Source organism: Anser anser (genome assembly GCF_964211835.1).
Source record: "Anser anser genome assembly, chromosome: 4".
NCBI lineage: Eukaryota > Metazoa > Chordata > Aves > Anseriformes > Anatidae > Anser > Anser anser.
In genome coordinates this window covers 16,236,354-16,260,374 of record NC_139724.1, presented here as the reverse complement: position 1 = coordinate 16,260,374, position 24,021 = coordinate 16,236,354, and the positions used below count along the sequence as shown (strand labels likewise).

General features: G+C 45.1%; 1 protein-coding gene across 5 annotated transcripts in view; it reads right to left on the bottom strand.

The window, feature by feature from the left end:
- Positions 1 to 24,021, bottom strand: part of SHROOM3 (shroom family member 3) — a 150,878-nt gene that overhangs the window by 104,999 nt on the left and 21,858 nt on the right. For 2 of the 5 annotated variants that reach the window (XM_083835243.1, XM_083835247.1), the window contains exon 1: positions 6,318 to 6,536. The exons of 2 other annotated variants lie outside the window; for them this stretch is intronic. In XM_083835243.1, the coding sequence (XP_083691369.1) occupies positions 6,318 to 6,530 (213 nt within the window). In that variant the 5' untranslated portion in view covers positions 6,531 to 6,536. Of the gene's footprint in view, positions 1 to 6,317; positions 6,537 to 13,326; positions 13,583 to 24,021 lie in introns of those variants that run through there. One more of the 5 variants, XM_083835250.1, reaches the window with a different exon arrangement.

Sequence of the window (24,021 nt, the reverse complement as noted above, 5' to 3'; positions counted from 1 at the left end):
CAGCAGTATATTAAAGAATGTCTTCAAGGAGAGTTTGCTAGCCTGAGTACAGTCATCTGCAAGTAATGCTGAGGTTCAGAATGATCTGCTTTCCTCCTGTATAACTATCTACAAACAAGACCTAAAACACGACACACTTTTTGTGACTAGACGCTTTTGATGGTAGCATCAAAACTAAATTACCTGTGTACCTAGACAGAATATAAGTGGAGATATGGATTGATTTTTTCATTTGATTGCATAGCTATCTCATCTCTTAATAATGTTAGCCTCCTCTCTTGCTTAGGCACAGTTGTCTCATTTAATCAGCTGGGATTCCCTGGATGCAAGTTCCCTAGAGGTCCTGGAGGAAAATACTCACAACAGCCCTGTGACCTGGCAATACCACTCAGAGAGTCAAAAGGGTCAAAAAGACTCCAGGGTTTCCAGCAGAAGTCCAGAAACAAGACACTGTCTCCCAAAGCAAAGTTCAGATGCTCCATGTTCTAACCTGGTCACTTCCTCTCTCTCTGAATGCCTCTGAAAATATTTGTGTATAAGGAGTGGTAATAATTCAAGGAAAGAACTGAATAACTCAAACAAAACACGCTGCACTATAAACACAAAGCTCTGTCTCTAGTCAGTGTAACAATTATCAACAAAAGCAAACAAACCTCAATGCACATGTAACCTATTTAAACGATCACCTGCTTCACTGGCCAAGTCAAGGATGGGACCCTGCGGGTCTGTGATGCACTGAGCAGCTGAGGACCACATGACAGAGTATGCTTGCTAAGCTTTGTGTGCCAAACCAGACAGATAAATCTGCAGGCAGGCCACTTGTGCGTGTGGCTACCCTCTCTGAACAACGTCTTGTTCTGTGGACCAGGTCCCAAGTGAGAGGAAAAGAGAAGTCTTCAGCTGTCCCCTAAACCTCAAGTGGCTCTAAGTGCCGTCAGTCAGCAATGGCAGAGCTAGCAGCACACTCTATTGTTTTCAGTGTGTAAGTTGCATTGGAGTAGTTTGAACAGCCACAGTATTGTCAAAATCACCCTCAGTCAAAAATCACCCTTGTGCCAAAAATGTGATCCCTGTGAGCTACATGATCTAGCGTAAGGGGTCAACCAATAGGCAGTAAGACCTCTTATGGCTTATTTAAGCAGAAAGAAACAAGGTGATTTGGAGCCAGCAAACTTACTTGGGCATAGGATCATCACTAAAACTATCAGGAACAGGAGGAGCCAGCAGGAGCCAGCTGGGGATGATGATTTTTGGCTGGAATGAGACAACCACTCTGCCAAGCCAAGTTATGAGAGAAGACCGACAAGCAGAGGGGGAAGGAATACCTAAGACACAGGTGGGCTGGATTTCATGCCTGGTTTCACTGTGTATGTTGTGAGTAGAGCCAGATGCCCAGGTATGGCCACGTGGGGAGTAGAAACCCTCTCTTTGAAGTCAGTAAGAGCATCTGTACAGCGAAACATTCATCAATAGCAGAAAGACTCATGGTTTCTGTGCCTCAGTTTCCCAACTGTGAAATGGACACAACTGTTCCTACCTTTATCTGTCCCCTCTGTTCAACATGTGATCTCTCTGTGGGCGGCGATGATCCAAATCTTGGCTCTCATTCCAGGGGCTGCCTCTGAATCTCCAGCTCACAAGCCCTAACCTGGGGAAGAGTCTTTGCCTCCTGAACCATGCAACAGAAAACTATCCCCTTCCAGAGGGTGCTCCAGCAACCATCTCTGACAGTTCCTATTTCCTGTGAAACCCCATCCAAGTCCTCCATAAAGGCTGTGATTTCAGCCATCTCCTCCACACCTCACTCTTTCTTCTGCTTTCCACAAACATATCTAGCCAGTGCTTTCAGGTTCTTTCAGGAGGAGAAAACAAGATCTTCCCTGCCAAGCTGGCCTCCCCACCCGCTTCAAAAAGTCTCAATAATCTTCTCAGGCTGACACAAACCCAAGCCCGTTCAGTTGTCTTTACTGCAGTAAAGCCTACCATGCCCGCTGCCCTTTCCTGAAAATCCCAAAGGCCACCCCTGGTTCCGGCTTTGCATTAACACTCCAGTCCATTTTCTTCTACTAGAGGAGGCTTCTTGTCACTCAATAGATCGTAGAGCAGACTTTGAACTCATCTGTTCTCCCTTTTTTTGGCTTACTGTAAAAGCAAGATGTTGCTTAAGCAGATCACCAAGGATACATAAGACTTATTACTACTGTCTTTTGTTTGGTTCACTATGGTTACTGTACGTTCAGAGAATGCTGTCTAACTGAGATCCTTTCTTGATTATTTTAAAGAGGTTTTCTTTATTTATTCCTCTTTTCTCTTCCCTTGCTTTGAGGAGCTTTTGTAACAACAAATTCTGTGTAGCTTTTAAGATGGATCATTCCATCTTTGTGTCTTTTGTATGAAGAACGGTGCATGTGACTCCTAAACTGTAAACTTACTGGCCGAAGTTTCTTCATAAAAAAGAAGCAAATATGTACACACACACACTGTATGCAGTTACACAAGCAAAGCTGTGCCACGCAGCAGGTTAGTACAACTGCTGAGTGACACTGGGAGATGCTCTGGAAAAAAACAGTAAGTCAGCTTAGCCGGGTGTTGACAGAAGCAGCCGCAATCGCAGTGACAAACTACTGCCCTTTTTGTGTCACACACAATAACGATTGGAAGGGAAGCATCACAAATGAACTGCTGGAGATGGCTGTCCAGAATTCCTGAGCTGCAGAAAGAAGTCTTATAGGAACCGATGGGGTGGGAGAGGAAGAAATTTCGCTCCCTGGAGGAGCTGAGAGAGGAAGCTTTCTCCGCTGCAAGGTGTCCATGACTCACCCAGGAGCAGCATTACAGAAAAATGTTCTCTGCTTCAGAGCCCTTGAAAATCCTCCTTCTTGGCCCCATTACTGACCCATTTTCATCTCCACATCTCCACTGCTAAAGTATTTGTAATGGTCTAAAATCTTTTACCAGAATTGTTTTTATTCCTTCCAGTGGGATGATGCATCCCAGTGCATCTGGGACTCACCTCTGCCTTGTCCCTCACTAGGCTATCAGCACTGGTACACCAAATTTGGCTTGCTCAGTAAACTTGTTGAGTAGTTGATTAATACCGGTTTTATGCTGGAGATGAGTTTTTTAAGCCCCCATGGAGTTCAGACAGGGTTCTCAAACCTAAAAGTAGGGTTGCAGAGCTACTGAAAGACTCCAGAGAATACGCTGCTCCCATCACTCAGACTTAATGCCGTGTCACAGTTTGGGGGCAGTGCGTGTTTCCCATGCAGCAGAGAGAAATTCTTCCCCATTGTCCCCAGCCTCTGTGTCAGCGTGACAAAGCAGTTAATACGATTCAATCAAAAAACAGTTAAGCCAAAGGTCTCCCCCTGGAGCCGTATCTCTGCTGGGTTTCCCCATCCCTGATGCAGACATGCATCGAGAGAGAATTTAGCTACTGATGTTTACTTGAAACCAAAGAAAGTGTTTCCAAATTAGTTATTGTTTTATCCTTCAGGGAAGAAAGGAAGAGGTTCTTTTCTCACAGTGCTCTGGATTGTTCTGCAGTAACATTACTGCTCCCAAGTAAAAGGTTTAGTGGTGGAGAGACTCATTTATTCCAGATAGCTGTACAAGGTTCACGCAGAATGAATTCATCTCGAGAGCCTGAATTTTACTCAGTGGAAGAACAAGTTAAACTACATGGTTCTGAAGGGTTAACGGTGCTAAGAAATCTTTCTGGCACTTCCCAAGAAAATCTGTTATTTAACACAAGCAAAACAACGTATTTTCTCCCACACTCAGTCTGAACCACGTTAATGAATACATTTACTTGGCTTGGAGCAAGACGCCTAGCAAGGAGAACTCCAGCCCTTGCCATTCACAACTCCAACACTTCTGGGATCCTCAGGCTTATTTTCCAGATACTACATCAGAGAGGCACCACGGTAAACCCAGAGGGACCTCTGCTCACTGTGTTGGCAGTGGCAGACACCAGCTCTGATTTTAGCACTGCAGCCACCATCAGAGCAGTATTTGACACCATAAAGAGAAGAGTCACGAGCTCAGGACTGCACCTGACCGTCACAGCTGGTGGCTTCTTTGCAGTGTGTGTTTGTGTGGGAAGGGACAGACAGCCCCATTTTTCCCTGTCTGTCAGGACTGAAGACAGTTTGCCTGCCCCTCCACTGAATTCATCTGCTCACTAAGGACATATATAATATTCTGCTTTGATTCTCAGGAGTGGCAAAATCAAGCGTCAAGGTTGTGGCAGAGAGCTTTGCCCGGTGCTGTGCTCTTCCCGGGTAGTTCAGGAGACCAACACAGCAGGAACTTGGTGTTCCTTCTCAGCTCTTTCACCAGCACTGGCTGACCAAGTGGTGCAGCCAACCCAGAGGAAAGCAGGGTCCCAGGGAGCACAGTCCCTCGCCTCTCCCCTTCCCACTGTGGGTGCACTTCTGCTGCCAAAGCTGCTTTCCCACTGCTGGGTGGCCAAAGGTAGGCACTGCTCAGAGAGCAAGGCCACCCGTCCCTCAGTGGGACAGAGGAGCTTCCCTCAAGACAATGTCACTGGAGAAATTGCTCCTCGTCCCTGTGGCTTTACTCCTCTCGTAGTCCCGTGCTCTGCTGCCTGAGGCAATCCTTATTTTGTCCATGTCTAAGGCTAGCCCTAGGAACGCTGAAAAGAACAGCAACCACACATCCTTTTTTCAGAAGAGGGATTTCAGGCAAGCAGGTTGTATTTACCAAAACTGAAATCTGTCCAGGATGCTGAGTGAAAATGTTATTATGTATTAGAGCCTCTAGTACAAAGGGGACCAGGACCTCACTTTTTATGGATATTCCCCAAAGCCAAAATGAAGCAGCAGTGTTGCTGCTTCCCCTCCAAGTGCTACAGATCCAGGCGGAAACCTGCTACGCCTTGCTGACTGAGCACCACGCCTCCTCTACAGCCCCATCTGCACGCGGCAGGAAGCATCACTGCCCCTGTGCCACCTGGCTGTCCCCAAACCTGGCCCAGGAGTAAGGCAGTATCTGGGCTGCCTTCCCCTTGTCCTTGAACCTGGATGGTCTGGAGACAGGACTGCAGGCGAAATGCTGGGATGCTCCTGCTCCAGCGCAGACAGGCGCTCCCTGAAGGACCAAGACCTTTCCCAGTATAATTACGGAGCGAAAATTGGCTGTGGGGACCAAAGCAGTGACCCAGCTGCGGAAATGCCATGGTGCTCCAAGCAGGCTGGATGCAAGTTACTGACAAGTGGCCAGGATTCAAGGTCATTCCTCTGACTACCCTGCAGGCTCCAACATTTCCACACCTTCCCATTTCCTGTGTGATTGTTTCCTGTCCTGGAAGCAAGGTTAATCTCAGCAGTCAGCCCCTCAGCAAAAAGTGGCAAGAAGTGAATGGAAAACAGATTGCTGGCTTCAGCTGCAAGAGATAAGAAGACATGCGTGGATGAGTCTGTGTCTGCCTCCTCTCAGTGACTCTAAATTCCTAAGCCAGCAGAGGAAAGAAAGCTTAGCTCTTAGATAATTTTGTACCTTCTTAAGCATAGAGCAGCAAAAATCAAGTTTTCTTTCAGCTGGTGCACAAAGACAGACGGAACTCCAATACAGCTTTGACTTCAGACCTTTAAGAAGCCTCCAGGATCCTTTTTTTTTTTTTTTTTGTAATGGGAGGCAAAACTAACAATAAATCTTCTCCACACCCATCCATATATACAAGACAAGGAACTAATCTGTGTTTGCTCTATGGTAACACGCACAGCCCTGTCAGGTCCCTCTGCTAGAGGCATGGTGCAAACACATTAGCATGGACAGTTCCTGCCCCAAGCCTTACAGTGCGAATGGACAGGTTAGACAAAGAGAGGGACAGGAAACAGAGATGCGGAAAAGCTGTGTCAACAGCAAAGCCCACTCACAGCTACAGGGAGACATCTGCAACACATGGACTTAGCCTAGAGGTGAGGAAAAGCAAGGGCACCTGCAGAAGAGGGGAAAAATCAGCTCATTTTCAGCCAGCATAAAGCCAGCTGCAACATGCCTATGAAATGACATTCTGACATGCTTCGCTTTGGCAGCAAACAGCCCATCTCCTGCTAACCCAGAGAGACAGGAAAAAGGAGGCCAGAGGACAGGAGATGGCTCCTCTCCTGGCTCTCCCGCCACTTGGCTGCTCTGTGTCAGAGTGTTCAGAGAGCTCTCAGTGCTTCTTCAGACCTCTTCAGTGCTTCTTCCTACCTTTCTCTCCTCTTGCTCAAAGAATGCAACAACCGGGCAAGGCACGGAAACAAAGCACTGATGTGTGTCTCAGTAACAGCCACCACAGCAAGGCACACCTGTGCAGGTGCAGAGAACCGCTCGCTCCATTCCAGTGTTAAAACCTGAGGGATTGCTTTCTCCTGCTCCTTCTCTGCTTCCTGCGTGAGGCCAGCTTTTATCCCAGGAGGGTGTTGCCTGCAGAACACACCCTGCCCGTGCACATGGCAAGCAGAGAGAGCCTTACTTCTTTGTTCGCTGTTTGGTTTTTGCAAACAATCCATTCCACGCATTCCACAGAGGGTATATTACAAATACTGGGGCCTGGCGCACGCTAACTTGATCCTGTTTGGTCTGCAGCAATTATCAGGGCGATATCAGCTCAAGGGGCTATGAGAACTCCTTCCCTGTTAACTCTCTTGCAGCTGACACAGTTTTCCCCTCTCCAGTGACTGCACGTTATCTGGGAGTTAATGTTTGCTCCACCATGTGAGAGGTAAAAATAGCCGTCTGTCAAAGAGTCTGTTGGAAAGGTCTTCTCCTTTGCTCCTAAACACACCCAAGGTTTCCACAGTCAGGAGTCCTTTCCTCATCCTGCTTTGCCATCCTGTCCCCAGTTTCACAGCCATTTCTCACACGTCCCACCACCTAGCAAGGTTTCAATGATCAACCCCCCAGCTCCCATGGTATTTTGATAGTGACTGTAGGTGGCGGTGCCATCAAACACAGGCCCACCCAACACAGGAGCTCATTTTTGGCTGTTTGCAGTTTCTTTGGCTTTGCATACTCTCTTCTCACAGCATCACCTTACGTACCCTCCCTCCTCCTGTTCTTGCCATCTAGGAAAACCAACCAGTTGAAGATGTGTCTGCAAAATTATTTTTGCTACTTACTCTATTCCAAGGACATTTTGAGCTCCAACCCTGGCATCACGGGAACTGCCATGGCAGGAAATTGAGTTATTTCTTTAATCTCCCACCTGTGTGTTCTAAATACAAGGAGCAAATGACAACATTTGGAACTTGCCTTTGAGTTCTTGTTACGTATCACTGCCTCGTGTGCTTTTTAGAAGATGCTTTACACATCTTGCCAGGATTTTGTATTCTTTGGCTTGTGTCTTTCTGGGGTAACTAGGTAACACTTCCATGTGAAAAAGGATGGCTAGGATGTATGCACGAGTGATCAGTTCAGAGAAGTCACCAACAGCAGGCTCTAGAAGTACAGTTGATGATACATATATATTTTTTTTCACTCCATGATTAGACAGGGAATTTCCTGCCTTGATATTTCGCTGGTGTGAATTCAAAGCAGAAACTCTAAGAAGATCTGCCCTGTAATTGGGTAATTCTAGAAATCATGTAAACCTGAAATTACATGACTTTCTGGCTACTGGAACATGTAGTATTAGTCTCTCCTGGGGACAGGTTGTTGGACCCAGCATGGCCAATTATTGCTTTTGACACTTCCCACTTCTCTTCCCCTTATTTCCATTCCCTAATATTTAACGCTTTCATTACACCTGTTACTATAAATAGCAGTAATAATAGTAATGACAACAGAAATAATGAGAACCTTCCTTCCATTAGTTCATTTGACCTTCCGACAGCATGGAAAGACAGCACAAAGTATTGCTTCTAAATTAGGGAGAAATAAAAACAGAAGCAATGTTTGCGTAACTTTTTCAGGGTCACAGAAAGAATCACACATTAGTGCTGGAGCTGCAGTCTGTGCTGACTGCCAGGTCACGCCATACAGAGGCCAAATGAGACTCTCCCCCTTAATATTTATACCATGTCCCCAGCATTAAGCTGCTTTCCCTCACGGCAATTTTCCCTTCCTACAATCAAGAGGAACTGCTTTTGGACATCCTGTCTCCTGTACCTCTGGCTCCTCTCATCTCTTTTGTCTTCATTCTTCTCTATTTGCTGTGGCTGTCCCCTCTCCCATTGTGCTACCATTTTCCTTTCTTTTGCCCTATATTCCCTTACCATGCTCCTCCTTTCTCCCCAAGCCTATCAAATGCAAACTAATACCCACTAAATTATCTGTATGCAAGAGAAAAAAAAGATGCAGCACAGCCTGATGAACTGACTGGAGTTCTAGCAACACATTCAATAGCTGCCTAAGGAATTTAGGTATTCATTTCTCACTCATTTCAGCAAGAATCAAACAAAAATTTTCAGAAACACTTTGAAGATCGAAGCTGGGAGCAGACAGCAGCAATTAAAACACAGCTCGACACTGAGAGCCGTGTCCTTTAGGGCAAGAGAGCAGCACTGGCATCCCTAGGTAATGAGAAGGAAATGCTAACGCGCTCTCCCTAAGTATCTGGGCAAGTTCATCCCAGCTTGCTGCTTTTTGACTCGATGCCAGGTCACACACACTCCACAATAACACAGCAAGAACTCCCCTCGGACCAGATAATGGCAACAGCGCACGGCTCAGAGTGACGGTGCCGGTACAAAAGAGGAATTTTACGGTCCAAGCCATTGTCATCACATCACACTTGGCAAACCCTTTCTTTATTCCCCCAGCCTCCTATAATTATTAAAAAGTCTTCTCAAGTGAATTTAGTGCCCATGAGAGATGCCAGGCTCATAGCCCTGGAGATTCTTTTTCTTTGCCTACAGATCAGCTTCTCACCCTTCCTCCCTGATGCCTTCTCTCCTCTGCATCTCCAGCGTGTTTTAGTGCTTCCTGGAAGGAAAAGCCTCCTGGAAGCAAAAGGAAGACTACGTTTCTGAGACCCTAAGCACTGCTGCTGAGATGGCCAGCCCCAGAAATCCAAGTGCAGCAGCTATTTTTTAAAAATGGGCATTCATGAGGCAGAATGGATTGCTTCTGGTCCCCCATGCACTGAAGCACAGGAGCATGTCAGACACAGGCACGGCTATCTGTGGGATCGGTGCCCATGTCAGGGGGGTCTAAGCAGGCAGCACCTGGTGGCACCATCAACCAGAGTCCCCTCACACCACATCGACCCATGAAAAGAAATCCCTGGCAGCATTTTCCATGACACTATCATAACTCCAAATAGTAAAGAATTGCCATAACATACTTGGAAACAACTGACAGCAAAGGAGGGAGGAGAGTGATGAGTTCTTCATGCTGGAACAACAAATACCTTGAATTTCAAACTGAGCACATACTTCTGACAGCCAACCCCGTTCTGCCAGGACAGGCAGGCTGAGTGTTTGAGAACTTCTCCCTATGAACTCATGTGAAAGTGTGCAGTCTTAGCTGTGCATGTCTTCCTAACACGGTCCTAATGAGCTGTCCAAATGGAAAAGAGCACAAGAAACTCAGAACTGAAAAGCCTCTCGTTGCTTAGGTCTTGTGGGTGTCTTGCAGGTTGTTTTTTTTTGTTTGTTTTGTTTCTTCTCTTTTTTTTCTGTATGTTCTTACCGGGAGCACCAGGGAGACAGAGGAATAAACTGAAGGGGAGATGCACAGCTTCGGTTGGTTTGTTCACATCGCTCCCCCTGCAGCCACTATCCTTGTCCCCTGCTGCCACCCCGCGGCAGTTCAAAATTCAAAGGACAATTGCTTTTCTCCGTGCTATCTCGTTTGCAGCTGGTGGGACTCAAACTGTGAGGGATGCTTTGCTAATGATGGGCTAAAGCAGCAGCTCACATAGTGTTAGTGAGAAGAGGAATGAAACGCTGTCAGGTCAAATCCAAGCCTAAGTCTGAATTTCACCCTCCAGACCTGTGGGTAGTTCTGTTTTCAGTAACATGAGTTATGCACTAGCTGAAAGCTCATCTGAAAGGTCAATTACTGCTGTTGTCGTGGAAATAGAGCAGTCGCTGCACTTAAGCCGGGCTGAGTATCTCAAAGATTTCAAAGGCAGGTGCATAAATGAAGTTTATGGTGTGAAAAAGTAAGAAAAAAAAATGTTCAACAGTGGCATTTGGGGTTACTTCTTAATTTAGACCTTGAAGAAGCAGACTCACCAGTGAATGTTGCAGTCTTCTGTTAAGTTACAAAAGGAGACAGAAGGGTACTGACCACCTCAGCCTGTCTGCCTGATACCTCCTTATCCTACCCACTCCTTCAGCCATGACCTCCGCAGTCTCTCTGCTCTGCAGCTCTCTACCATTTTTGCTGATAGGAAATGGTTGAGAGCATGTTCCCTGTCAATGTGTCCTCAGAACACCTCAGGCTGCCCAATTTTGCATAACAGTCAAGTTAATAAGCACTGAAATCATTTTGTTTGGGCTCCGTGTCAATTCTTCAACCAGCGGCCAAGAGGCCAAAGGCACCACCAAATCCCCTGCCCACGTGTCAGCCTAAATGTCTTCAACCTGCACATGCAGGGTCTCTTGCCAGCTCAAGAAAAATTTAGAGCAATTTTGAAAACAAGATGATAAGAGCAGGCTTAGCTGGTGATTACCAAGGCCACATTTAAACACAGCAATGTGGGAACCTTCTTGCTAATTTTATACTGCAGAAGTGGACCTTAATGATCCAAAAGCTCCTGGGGTATGCAAGGAATACCTTTTTTTAGGAGAGGTGATTTATGGCTGAGTTTTGGAGCTTACCTATTTATCAAGCCAAACACTTTTTGGTAAAACTATTTTTAGTTGCAGTAGACACATAAATGAATTTAGGTGGAGTTCAGGTTGAGGCAGGTCTAAGTTTCCAGCGCTAAGTTTCTAAGTTTCCAGATGCTGTCAGGTGGCATGGAGATGGACGAGGTAAACATACCTGTATAAACACCAGGGACATTGCCCACTGTCTTCTTCCTGCATGCTGGAGAGCTCTCACTTTTATGTTTCTCTTCTGAAACTTTTCTGTGAGACAAACCTCAACACACGCTCCAAATGGCTGCTAACTTTGCAGAAGCTTATATTTGCACTTTGCCCTGCACCTCAAAACGCAAAGGTTAGACCCAGCAGTTTGACACGTAAATGCCTTTCCAGAGCAAGGGTTTCAAATCCTTGTTCTGCCACGTGTGCCACTGAAAAGTCCACTGCAACTGTTTCAGAAACACAAACTGAAAATGTGCATCCTCTTCCTGTCTTTTCCGCCGCTTGGTATGATTTCCTGGTTTCTCACAGTCCTCTCAATTTTTTTTGCTGCTTTTCTGTTTCCAAAAATGTCCTTGAAAATAAACTGACAGGACAAACAAGTACAAGATTCCCATTAACAAGGGCAATGTGGAATGACCTGTTTAGACATCAGCAGTGGAAGATGCTTGATCCCAGGAAAGAATTGGATTACAAGGGCATGTCCTCCATGAGTACTTTTAGGCTTACTCAAGTTTTACACCTAAATTAGAACAGTACGCAAAAAGTGACTTAGCTCCTGCACCGCGAGAATGCCACTTTGACTTGCTGGCCTCTTTTCACATGTACGTCCCGAAGGTATCAGCACTAAAGACATGAGGTGACTCTGAATGCAGATGAGCTTAGCTAGTCTGGGCACAGGGAACACTTTATCTCAGTATTGCACAACCTTTTCCATTTCAGTCTTAAGCACTGAAGAACCGTATTTCTGCTTCATGCACAATGGGAACAGCACCCCAACGCTACCTGAACGGAGCACAGGGGCTCGCTGCCTGTGTAGTTTATGCAGTACACTGGAAACTTTACTCTTGCATTTTGGGGACGGGAAAGAGAACAAAGGGTGAGGAGAGCAGAAGTAACTAGAATGGAAAGGAACGTGCCTGCTAAATCCAGTCGTTACACATTGGCTAAATCGCCTTTCTTTGACTGCCATAGCTCCAGGGGCTAAGGCAGCAGGCACATGTTTTTATAAGCTGAATCATACATTAATGAAAATCCCAGGACATTCCTACAAGAGCAGAGGCATTAGTGGTAGCTGGGATGCTGGCCAAATTCCAGTGAAGGTAACTACATTCTGTTTCCCTCTGGTCTCCCTGCCGTTTCAATGAATGTGGTCAATTGTTTCAGCTCCAAGTCACTCCGCAGCGTCCCCGAGATCAGCTGCCATACCCACAGCATCCTGTACAGCTCTCTGGGATATCATTCTCACTTAAGCAATCTTTGAGGAGCTTAAAAATAGATCCTGTGAATGATGAAAACATCCCTTCTGAGAAACAAGCCTGCAACAACAGCTGAGTCAAGTGAGCTGCAGAAAAAGTTAAGATTGCGTAAAAGTTCTAAGAGGACAAAACAAAAAGTACACTTGAAACCTCAAGGCAGAAACACTGTGGCAGGCACTCTTTGGGCTGTTTGAAATTAGGTTGACTAACACCCTTATGGGGACTTGACCAAGCATTGCAGAACTCAGTATACGCCTTTTCCATTTGATGGCATTCAGATGAAGCCTATACTGAAGTATTTTTCAGAGAACAGCTCCTGCTACTGTAAGAAAGCAATATCCATGCAGCACCGCCCTGAAAGGCCTTGGAATAGGTATTTCACTGTGCTATGACTAAAGAAGGCCAGTACCAGCCCCTTCACAAGGCTTCCAGATTCAATGCAAGCCCATTTTTTTGAGCCCTCAAACTTGCAGCCCCCTCTCTGCAGCAGCTTGATCCGCTGCCTGTGGTAGACCTGGCTTAATCCAAGAAGCAGTGAGTGATGATTCATGAGACAAACTGCACTGTCATCAATTGTGCCGCTGACCCTAACATTACAGACCTCTAGAATCTAAACAGGGGCCTAAATTTTGGGCAGGATTTTTCCCAGCTTTCTTCACGCCAAGCACCACTACAGCCCTTCAGCAGTTCATCCACCAGCACTACGTGGACAGCAAGGGACTGCACAGAATGACAGCAGCAAGGCCCACGACGTGGCTCCGGACCCACATCCACCAGGCTGACATTTTAAGGATATTCCTTCTTGTAGAGGGAGTGTCCTTAACCTAGTAAGTTAAAAACAGGTCATGTCTAGACTGCATTGAATATGTGAAAAGCTTGGGTGAGCTTAAAGAATTCAGATCACATTCAAAGGGCCTGGCAGGAGAAGAGTAAAACCAGAGGGAAATGAGACGACAAACTTTAGGGCTGCAAGTCTGACTTTGCAGCTGTCCCAGCAGAAACTTTTGTGAACACTCATATTGAACTGCTGCTGTTTTCTTTCACACTTGCCAGCATAGTAATTAAAAATGTACAAAGCTCGCCCTTTGAAGAGCTGCACAGAGCAACAGTTGCAGCAGAAGTCCCAGCATCTGTTCCTCAAGTGGAATTATAACTGGAGCCAGATTACCCTCTTTTTGTTGAATCTCTCTTTTGCTGGTTGGACAGCCCTCCAGATCTGAACAGAGGCTTAGCAGCTTGATTCTGTCCTGCGTTATTGCCCTTACTGGATTTTCCCTCTAATGTATGAAAACAGTGCAGTGGTGGTGGCCTCTTGACCATTTTTGTTGGCACAGAAGTGCACTCTGGTGATCCCTCCCGAAAGTGCAGCTGCAATGCTATGTTTGTGTTCAAGTGCCTTCCTCCTCTAAAGAAGCCACACAAAAAGATGAAGTGCTACGCTTTCCATTTCACAGGTGAAAGCATGGGCAGATTGAGGGATTTGCTAACTGCATAAAACAGCTTGCACCTGACCCCAAAATCAAACCAAGGCATCCCTCTGTGCCAGCCTGTTTAACTTCCCGGCTGTCCTTCTGCACATATTTGCCTTAAAAACACACACACAAAGCCCAGTCATGGTAACTCAGAAGCTAGATTTAATAAAGCTGCCTTCCTCTCTTCCTTACTAGCATTCCTCCTCAAATCAAAGAGACAAAGAAATGCAGTTTAATAGGCCCTGTTGCACCCACCACAGTGAGCCAGGCTCATTTACCTAGCAGCTGTGGGGACAAGGAGTTAAGTTTCTTACAAGTGATTGTGCTTTCCACTGCCATGAGCTCACGATGGCTGTAAAGAGACAGGTGGTGCAGCGATGTTTACCTGAATGCCAAACAGAGGCACGAGATGATGTGTGCTACAGTGCTCAGCTCTGCACTGTTCATTGGGGTGACATCCTTGCCATTTGTACTGTCACCGCTTGTCATGAGAACTGCCTTCACTTTGGAAGAAGGCAGTAGATATCCATCTACCAGGCAGATGGCTTCAACTCCTGGTAAAAATGATGCACATAGACACTACAGTGAAGACGTGGCTTTCAGAAGAGCCCTGGTGATTCTGGCCAGTGTTTCAACTCAGCCCATCTATCAGAGGAAGAGGCGTCTGTCACTCAGCCATCTGCCTGAAATGCGAATCATCACTCAGTGTCCTGATTGATTAACTAAGTGGGGGCAGAAAGAACAGCATGCAATACTTAGCTAATTACACTGGCCGAGATCTTTTGTTCTGCTACCTCAATTGGATCGCCTCAATTGATTCTTTCAGTCCCTAAACAGCTTTGCGGGCTGTATGCCTGGGCAGAATAGGGTCTTTTGTCATACTTTAATGAACAAAAATGTTTTAAATCCGCTGCTCCTCCCTCCACTCCAAGTAGCAGCAAAGGTAACCTTGGTACAACTTCTTCTAGAAGCAAGATAGCCTCTAGCAGCTAAAATTGCTTTAAATCTCAAGGCCAGGCCGGATGGGTCTTTGAGCAACCTGGTCTAATGGGAGGTGTCTCTGCCCATGGCAAGGGGTTGGAACTGGACGGTCTTTAAGGTCTTTTCCAAGCATTCTATGATTAAAAGCAATTATAGCAATTTCTATTGGCCCTCAAACAAATAAAAAATTCTTTGGTATCTGCAGAGTATTGTACAGTCCAGCTGTAAAACCTTTGGCAACTTCCTCTAGCCCAGACCCCTGAATCTGAATGCTGGTATGTGTAACACCATTTGTAACTGGATCATCTAGAGGCTATGACTTTGGAATCAGTATCAAATGGGCTCTGTTACAAACCAGAGCTTTCTGGTTACTTCCTGTGCTTTTCTCCTCCATCCCTTTGGTTAAGGGATATATTCTCTGTGACCAGGACTGTTTCTTGCTGTGTGTATAGCTCATGCCCAGAGCAAGATGCTCCTGAGAGCAAGTTATGCTCCCTTCTGCTCTCCTGAGAGAAAATGTTCTCTTAGCACTAACACATTCAGAGCATTCAATACAACCACCCTGACAATGCACTACTAGTTTTATCAATTAAATGTGAATGTGCAAATTTTTTTTAAATGTCTGATTTTACTTGTCAAACAGATTAACACCTTGATTCCTGATTTTACCTTCTCGTCTGCAAGATACTGGGAGCAGGCATTAGCAATCCCAGGATAGCTGGAGGGATGCTAGGAAGCCAAAATCTGTTTCAGTTTCTATGAACCCATACTTTATAACAGGTTTTGTCAGAAAAAGGAAAACCATATCTTGCAGTGCTAAGCACAGAATCCTGTTGCTGAATTCTCAGAAGGGCTCATCACCTTCCTGCCCAGAAGGCCTAGTGACGTGGGTGCTGAGCAACTCTTAGAAAATCTTGTGAGCATGCAAATCACTTGCAAGTACAAATCACTTGAAAATTTGTCTGCTGAAAGCTTTTGAAATGTTGGTTTTGCTACGATTTTAAGAACTGTGACCATGAGAAAGTAGTTGTAGGCCCACATATACTTCGTGAGCTTGTACCAACTTCTGGTAGGATATAAATGATTCCTGTAACTTTCCTGCAGTTTATGAGGTAAGTTTGTAAACCCCATACACATTCTGAGATAAATTTCTAGTGTATGCTGCCACAAAAAGTGGTTGCAACCAATCAGCATATTAACACAGGTTAATGATTAATTCCCACATAAATTGATACGAAATACATATTTTTTTAAAAAAATGCCATCTTCAGTTTAAAGTTTCCAAGGATAAAGAAACTACTGTAGTAGCCTCTTGGTAAATTGTTTCACTGATAAAGGTCCCTTTCACAACTAAAAAGCTCCCATTTGTTCCTAATCTCATCTTTTAGCTTCAGCATTAAGCCACTGGTTATTTTTTGTAGGTAAACTGAAAGCACTTGCTATGCAATTTAAAACACAAAGTACCAGGATTGGCCATGATCCACTGAAGTTCTCCACGGAATGTCGCCTACTCAGCTAATCTAATAAACTTCCGCATAGAATGAACATTTTCTCAGCATTGTCCAGAGCCATTAAACCTGGCAAAGCTTCCTGAAGTACAGGTAGTAAAATGCAGATGTCGGGACCAAGCTATGAGCTGACTGTGTTCTGCTCCACGAGTCTGTTCTCCAGAGCTGGTTGCTTTTCAGCTGGCTGAGTTTCAGATGTGAACTAAAGTGATTAATAACTGAAAAGGCTCTTATCATCCATTCATGTACTCACACTCCCTAAACGATTTTGTCCTGTTACTTGCCAATGAAGTTGTAATAGCTCATAATGCATGCTTCAGCACTTACTGAGCTCCCTGATCAAAACTCATAATTTCAGTAGTAAGGGCAAGACCCATTTCTTTTCCAAAATAAATGGACTTGGGGAAGGAAACAACACTTTGGGCCTAACAATCAGTTATTAACCTATAGTGATCAGAAAATAAAGGCATATTGCAGTTTGGTAGCTGCTATTTACACTCCATTCTGTTAGAGTAAGCTGGTCTGAGTGCCAGCCTGGCGTGTCTGAAAAGCTAATTGTCTTATTTCCATTTCACATATCATCACCACAATAACATTTCTGGAACTGGAAGACAAATGCCAGTTTGAGTGATAAGGTACACTGAAATACAGCCGGATCACCTTCAGGTTCACTCCAACTTCACGAGAGATTATTACTCTGTGGCAAGGAGATTACTACTCTGTGGCAAAATTGTAAACCTACTGCTTCGCTTTAAAATTTATTGTTTAAAACCATGGCTTCTGCCCCAATACAGTAAGTTTAGATGTTTTCCTCCTTTTGGGATACTCTAGCATCTCATATTCTCATAAATGCTTCTGTCATTCAGGAATTACAAAGAAACCAATGCACCAAAGTATAAAGGCCCAGCTCTCCAAATGCATGCAGGTGAAACCGGTCTAGCATTAGGTACCAAAACACTAAACGTGTATGTAAAATCCTTACGGATTTTAAGGTACTTCCAGAACAGAACACATTTCTAAATTAAAAACTTGACTATCTGATTTACAAGAAAGAAATAAATGCATCCAGATCACTCAGTATGATAGGAAAGTGCAATAAATGCAGTTAACGCAACATTTTACTTACCAATACAAAGATATCGACCATATTTTAAAATCTAGTGGTTCTTAGCTTGTCTAGCTTCATTACCCTCAGACGAAGGTTTAGAAGTTGGCCACAGTATTCACTGAATTCACCTGGATCAGACAACTGAAACCACGTAGCATAGTCAAGCTCCCCACGTCAAGTAAACTGGACTTTGAAGTCACTGGAGTTACTCTGACTCCCTCAGGCTGGAAATGTATCTCTACATGACCACACAGCTCCTTTTGTTGTTTTATTTCAATGTCACATATAAAAACAATCACAACTACTTTCAGCACAACAGATTTTTGCCAAAGACTATGGCAAAAGAGCAAACATCACAGGAGCTTTTTATGTCCTTGATAGCTTGCAACCAGCAAAGAAATCCAACAGCAGCCAAATTGGTGTGAAAAAGAACCTAAACAGAGCTTGCCAGCTCCAGTGGTCTTGGTTACCCAGCAAACTATCTCCTTCTCTTGTCAGAAAGCATGAGCTCATGCTGGCTTCATTCTCCCACTGTTATTCTCTGAGATCATGACTTAGAAGTATCTTTTGTGGAGCTCATACTCTGCTTCTCCCAGATGATATTTACTTAGTTGCTCTCACAAATGCTCAAGGACAAAGAGGAGGTGCTAAGGAACATCCCACGACTGCCATTTCACCCCCATACTCACTCATTCCTGACTATGTGCTTTCTGCACGTCTCTCCACCAGCTGCCCTTCCAGCATTTAAAGGCTTCAGGAGAAGGTGACGCATTTGGCAATTCCATCTTTTTGTCCAAAGTGGCAGGCTAAGACATATGGTAGCTACGATAAATGGTAACACCTACGTGACACTGCATGTTCATCTTCTCTCATGGAAGAGAAAAAATCATAGAGGAATACTGTCTGCTAATAAAGCAGGCCATGGGCAATTACTACAATGCGGGTTCAAATATTCAGTTAAGTATCCTACAAAATTGCATATACACAAACAGTGAATGGCCTTAACACAGAAGCATACACAAATGTGAGATTTACGTGGCCAAACTGTCCTTTGTTATGAAAAAAATCAGATGCAAGCAGAAGTGAGAGACTGAGAGTCCCTACAAATTATCTTAGGCATTCAGAATCAATACAGCAGGAAAGAGGACAGAGTTGAAATATGTAACCTATTGTTTTCTTCCTTCAACTTTACGAATAAAGAGTGCATGAAACAGCAAAAGACAAAAAGCACAAGAATCAACTTCAATTATCATGTCTTGTTATGCATACCAGAATCTCAGCTCACTCCATAGCACTGAATCTTACAAAATACTCTTGTCTTACAGCAGCTTTGTGTACTGTATAGACATCCCAGCCATAATAGTCTTTACATTTTCAGTTTGGGAATCGCTTTTCCAACCATGCAAATAACCACACTGTTGCTTAATCAACTCCTTTTGTGATCCCCTCCAATCTCACAAGCAAACATGGAAGTGGTTGCTCTCTAAGCAAATGTCAGCCAACAGATATTTCTCCTCTCTCACTCGGGATGATGGTGAGAAGTGCTCCGTGCCAAACTAGCCTTTCTGAAGGAAAGACTCCTCTTAGAACAAAATCTGCATGGCTCTTTCTTTGGGCAGCAAAAGAACTCGCTCAGCTGAATGACCTGATGCATTTATTAGTTTCTCTGCAGTCATTTTCCTACTGACTCTTCCTCTCTGAAAGGTCAGTTCAGAGGCTGAGTGCACTGCTGAGGCAGTACATGAAATACTGCTACAAGATGGCGTCACTCCTAATCTTGTTTTCCTTCTGCTGAATTTACGTCCACACAAGCAAGCTTTCTGAGAACAAATACAACGGGCCATCCCACTCTACTCTCGCTGGCAGCATCCCTCAGCAAGCAGGGCAAGGCAGTAAACTCCCGCTGCAATCAGGCAAGTAAAGTTTCCAAAGGACCTGGTTCAAAAAGACAGCTAGATTATTTTTTTCCCGTATTTCGCTGAACATTATTCCTGAGCTTTAGATCTAACACTGCCTACCCGAATTTCTGAGCCTTTCCTTTTTCAGACAGCAATATGCCTACAATAATTAGTTTTGTACCTTAGGGACACATTACTCACTCCAAAGAAATAAAGGATGAAAGAAAAACACAGGCCTATTTCTCAGGGGAGAGCCTCGTGTCATTCCACTAGCATCAATGTGTTGATTTACATCAGCTAAAGCTCTGCCCTCTGGAAATCATTCCTACCTGGATTATATTTGATGAATTTGATTAATCAGGAAGGTTTCATGGGAGCGATGAAGGAGGCAAAAATGACCCAGGTTCTAAGAAAAGGTCACATGATTATTCAGCATCAGATGTGCTTCTCTTCTGTACTCACAGGAAAAGACTCTCATTTTTTATTTCTGTGAGCAGAAATGAATTCCACTTTATCAATACCTTCCCACCCCCCCCAGACAGCATGATCCAGTGAGCCTCTCACTGCCTGTGAACCAGCCCAGCCTAGCTGACAGTGGCAGTCTGTCAGCTTCCCTGTTTCCAACCCAAACCACTTTGCTCCAGTTCCCACCTACCCATTCAGGGCTCTGTCTTCATCTGGGGAAAGAACAGTCTCAGCGTGCTGAAATAAGCTCAAACCATCTCCTCCTAACCCAAGAAGGAGCAGGGTCATTCAGATCCAACCCCATAGAGAGACAGACCTTTTCCCAAGGTCTGGCCTCTGTGTTCTATGAAAAATCCCCTCTTTGTAGCTCAGCCACAGCTCTCATTTCTCTTTCCCCCATCAGCAGCTAATTCAAAGTACAGCTGTGGCCTGGAAAAGACAGGGGAGGCAGAAGTGAAGGTGTGTCAGGCGGGGAAGAGGTCATTCTCCTGCTGCTGGGAGAGAAGCAGCTCAGATGAAAAAATGCCGTCTTTTGCTGCCATAGCACAGATTTGGGATGTTGGCCAAATCCCAAGGGCTGTCCTCAGATGACTTTGCCATCTCCAGGCAGATAACAATACTCATCCATCACAGACAGCTAGAACCAAATTCCGCTTCAGTTACGTCAGTGCGCCGCAGAAGAAACGCGACTGACATTTCACTGACTCTTTCCAGGTTTACCACAGGACAGTTTCAAGAGATTTCCATCACCCTGAGGGCTCTTCATGCCCCTCACAGATGCACTGAGCAGCCCTACCTCTAAAGCCCCTGTTGTGCAAGGAGGAGCAATAAATAGTAAATGCCTTAAAAGATCAAAACAAGAACTCAGGGCAGAGGACAGCAGGTTTAGGTTATCTTCAGCAAAACCCAGCATCCTGTATGCAATGAAGGTGACCAGGTTAGACTAAAGACTTCAAACAAAGACAGATTTAGGTAAATACTTGCCTCAGGCAGAGAATAAAAGCTGCCTCTTTAGAGCAGTGCAAAGATTTAGTCTGTGGGAGTGCAAAGAGCCCCCTCCCCCAGGCCCTGCCAGCGAGCTGGAGGAAGCTGTGCAGGGGAAGGAGGCAGCCTCACAGCCAGTGCTGCCGCCAGGGGGAAGGAAGGGCTACTGCTACACTTGACTCACTCTCCGTTAAAATATTGTCACTGTTCTCCACTTTTGTTTGGACCACGACCCTGGTAGGTCTGGGGAACTCAACCATGCTCACAAGAAACACTTCAAAAAGTCCTGTGTTCATTTCAGTCTCAGGGCCCACCACCTACAACCATCACCTTATCACCTCCTGCCCCTGGAAGTGTCTGCAGTTGTCATGCACCTCCCACGTGTCAGCAGACCCTGGTGGTGTAACGCTGGGGGCTCAGCAGTGTTTCGCACGAGAATGATGCTATATAAACAGAAGGTTATTGCAAGACCTGACCCTATAATTTACACACCTTACATAGCCAATGTTAAAGACAGAAAGGTTGTCGTGGCAAACCTTCACATTTTCTTTGATCCTTTACAGCTTGCTGGAGTCTCTTCCAGCCCCAAAAGAGAAGTAAGACAGAAGATGGTGTGAGAGGGGACAAGAGGTGGATCCAGATTTGGGTAACAGGCTCCACGGGGCACATTCCCTTGAACCCATTCTGCTCAGGAATTAAACTGCACAAAACCACAGTGGGGAAAGGATCAGGCCTACAACCTGGTTTCACTTTTATTATTTGTTCCTTGTGTCCCTTCAGTTCCCACACAGTTTTGAAGTATCAATCACCTTGCAGGAAAAGCTTAAAATGAACAATGGTTCCATGGTTAATGAGTTTCAGCAACTCCGTCCATCTCACTTGAGCCCTTGGGGTGAGAAAGTTAAGTGCTACTGTAGAAGCTCAAGTGACTTCTCACAACTTCCTTAATATTTCATCTCTTTGTATTTTGTGGTTTGCCTTCTTCTGAGCTGATGTTTGTTTTTCCAAGAGCGGTTATTGTAGTAAACTGATATCAGACCAGAAGTATGGGAAATGAGATTTCAGTACGTTCATCTCCTGTACTTAATACTTCATTCAGGAAGGTAAGGTGGACAGAAAAGAGTCGATCTAAGTGCTTTTTCCTCCCAAAGAAGGACGACACCTTGTTCCTAGTGCAATGACGACCTCCCCCAAATCAGGGGGCTACTTAACCCCAGCAGCATTTCTGACTAAACTAAGGAACGAGCATCACTCAGCTGCAACATGAGCTGGAGGATGGTGTTAATCGTAAGAAAAAGGTGACCCAGCAACATGCATGAGGGTTAGCCTCCTGATGTCAGTGAAACCATGCTGATTTACACCAGCTCAGGCCTGAAACAGCCTGTTCATCCCACCTGAGCGGGGAATTCTTCTGCCTTTGGTATGTGAATTTTAGCCAAAGTAAATAGAAAGCGACCCAATGAAAAGGAAGTCTGCGCAGTTTGGGTTCAAGTTTTCTTTTCTCCTTTTTTAGCATTATCCTGATCCCAAAACTCTTTTCATTCCTAGGTGCCACTTCTTTCCATTTTCCCTCCTTGATGCCATTGAGCCTCTCTCAACAATGATCTTCTGTGGAAGGAATGATTTTGCTTCCAGCAGTTTTCTTCAGTTGAGAAGAAGCCACGTTTTTTCTGTCACTTCAGTGTGAGCACCCCATGGGTACATCAGTATCTTCTGGTGTTGTTCGGTGTACCTGGACACCAAGACATCTATGAACATGATTCTCTTCTCTTTGCTCACCCCATCCCTGCCCTTAAACATACTATACTTACCCACATGAGTAATACTTTAGAGAAGATAATGGGATTTTTGAGCTGAGAACAGACTAGGTCCCATTTGTGCGTTTGTTGAAATCTACCATCCAAAACTGTGGAAGAAAAATCTGTTTTTGCTTTTGCAGTGGTAGAGAGCAGATGGTTCTTTATGGTTAATGTAACTCTCTAAGAACGTTTTCTAATCTTGCTGACTAATCTTTCTTCTTCTAAAGTTTTAATCTTGCTTTAGGAATAAATGTGTGATATTGTGTTAGAAAAGCCAATCAACTGCTCAGGCTCTAGCTGGGAAGCAACATGAGTTCCCCTTTGTACAAGTTCTTCTCGCATGTGATTGTTTCCCCAGTGTCAAATTCCACAGATTTTAGCAGCTGAAGGGGTACAAAATTTGACATGGTCAGAAACGTGTGCTTCTAAAAACTTATTATCGTTGAATAGCTGGTGCATTCTTGGTGCACTCATGTGCAAACCGCACTTTGAGAGAGCTGGCTGGCATCACCTCTGGGCCTCATTAGCACACACACGCACAGCTCCCTGAGAGGTCTGGCTTGCAGTCCCATCCTCCTCTCAAACATCCCTCTGACTGTTCCCATGTTTCCCGGGGAGGAGACGCACGAGGCCACAGTGGAGCAGACCAACGTCCTGTATGCAGCAGCTGTCCTCAGTTAACCTTAGAGCTGGCCGAGTCTGTTAAACGCGATGAGCCCTCAGCCATGTTGAGCCCTGCGGAGGTACGCAGCCCTTGCGGGCGATAACTCACCTGCCTGGAATTAATTACAGCCATCTCAACATTTAGCTGAGAAGGTTCAGCAGAAACACCAAGTCTCACCACCTTCTGGCTGACACTGCTGCGCGCTGCTGGAGGGACTTGTGGAGTGCCAGCACCCAGGTAGCTCCTACTTCCAAAGCAGGCTCTGCCAGGGTGACAGAAACCAGCAGCACCCAGCTGCTGAGCACAAAGTGCACAGTGCAGCCACACACAGAGCTATGTGGCTGCGGAGCAGGTCACACAAAACTGACCAAAGAATGGCAAAACACGTGGCAAGAGCCAGCATGGGTCCTCAGCTCTCTCGTCTTCTACCTCAGCCAGGGGAGAGACGAGGGATGCCTGCACCACTCTCACACACATACAGCACCAGTGCAGGTGGAGTGCACGTGCGTGAACCTAGTGCAAAGGCAAAAGCTTATACTGGCACAGAAGTACTAGGTAGTTATAAATACGCCAGCTTTAAGAAAAGCTGCTTCACTCCCACAAGCTGCTCTGACAAGGCCTAACGCTACCAAAACCTCTTTCCCTGGATTAGTGCTACCCCTAGATTTAGAGAGAAGTCTTAGCAGTTACTTGGGATAATATTTGGAATAGCTGAAATAGCAAGGTTGAAATAACATGACAAAACAGCTCCCCCCAAACACTATCAAGTTCATTATTTTTAAAACATTTCAGTTTTTCAGCTTAAATTCAATTTTTATTATTTGCTTTGATTTACTAGCTCAAGTTATTTTTGTGAATCATCACAGCTAAGGGGATGTTATTGAAACAAAGCATCTGG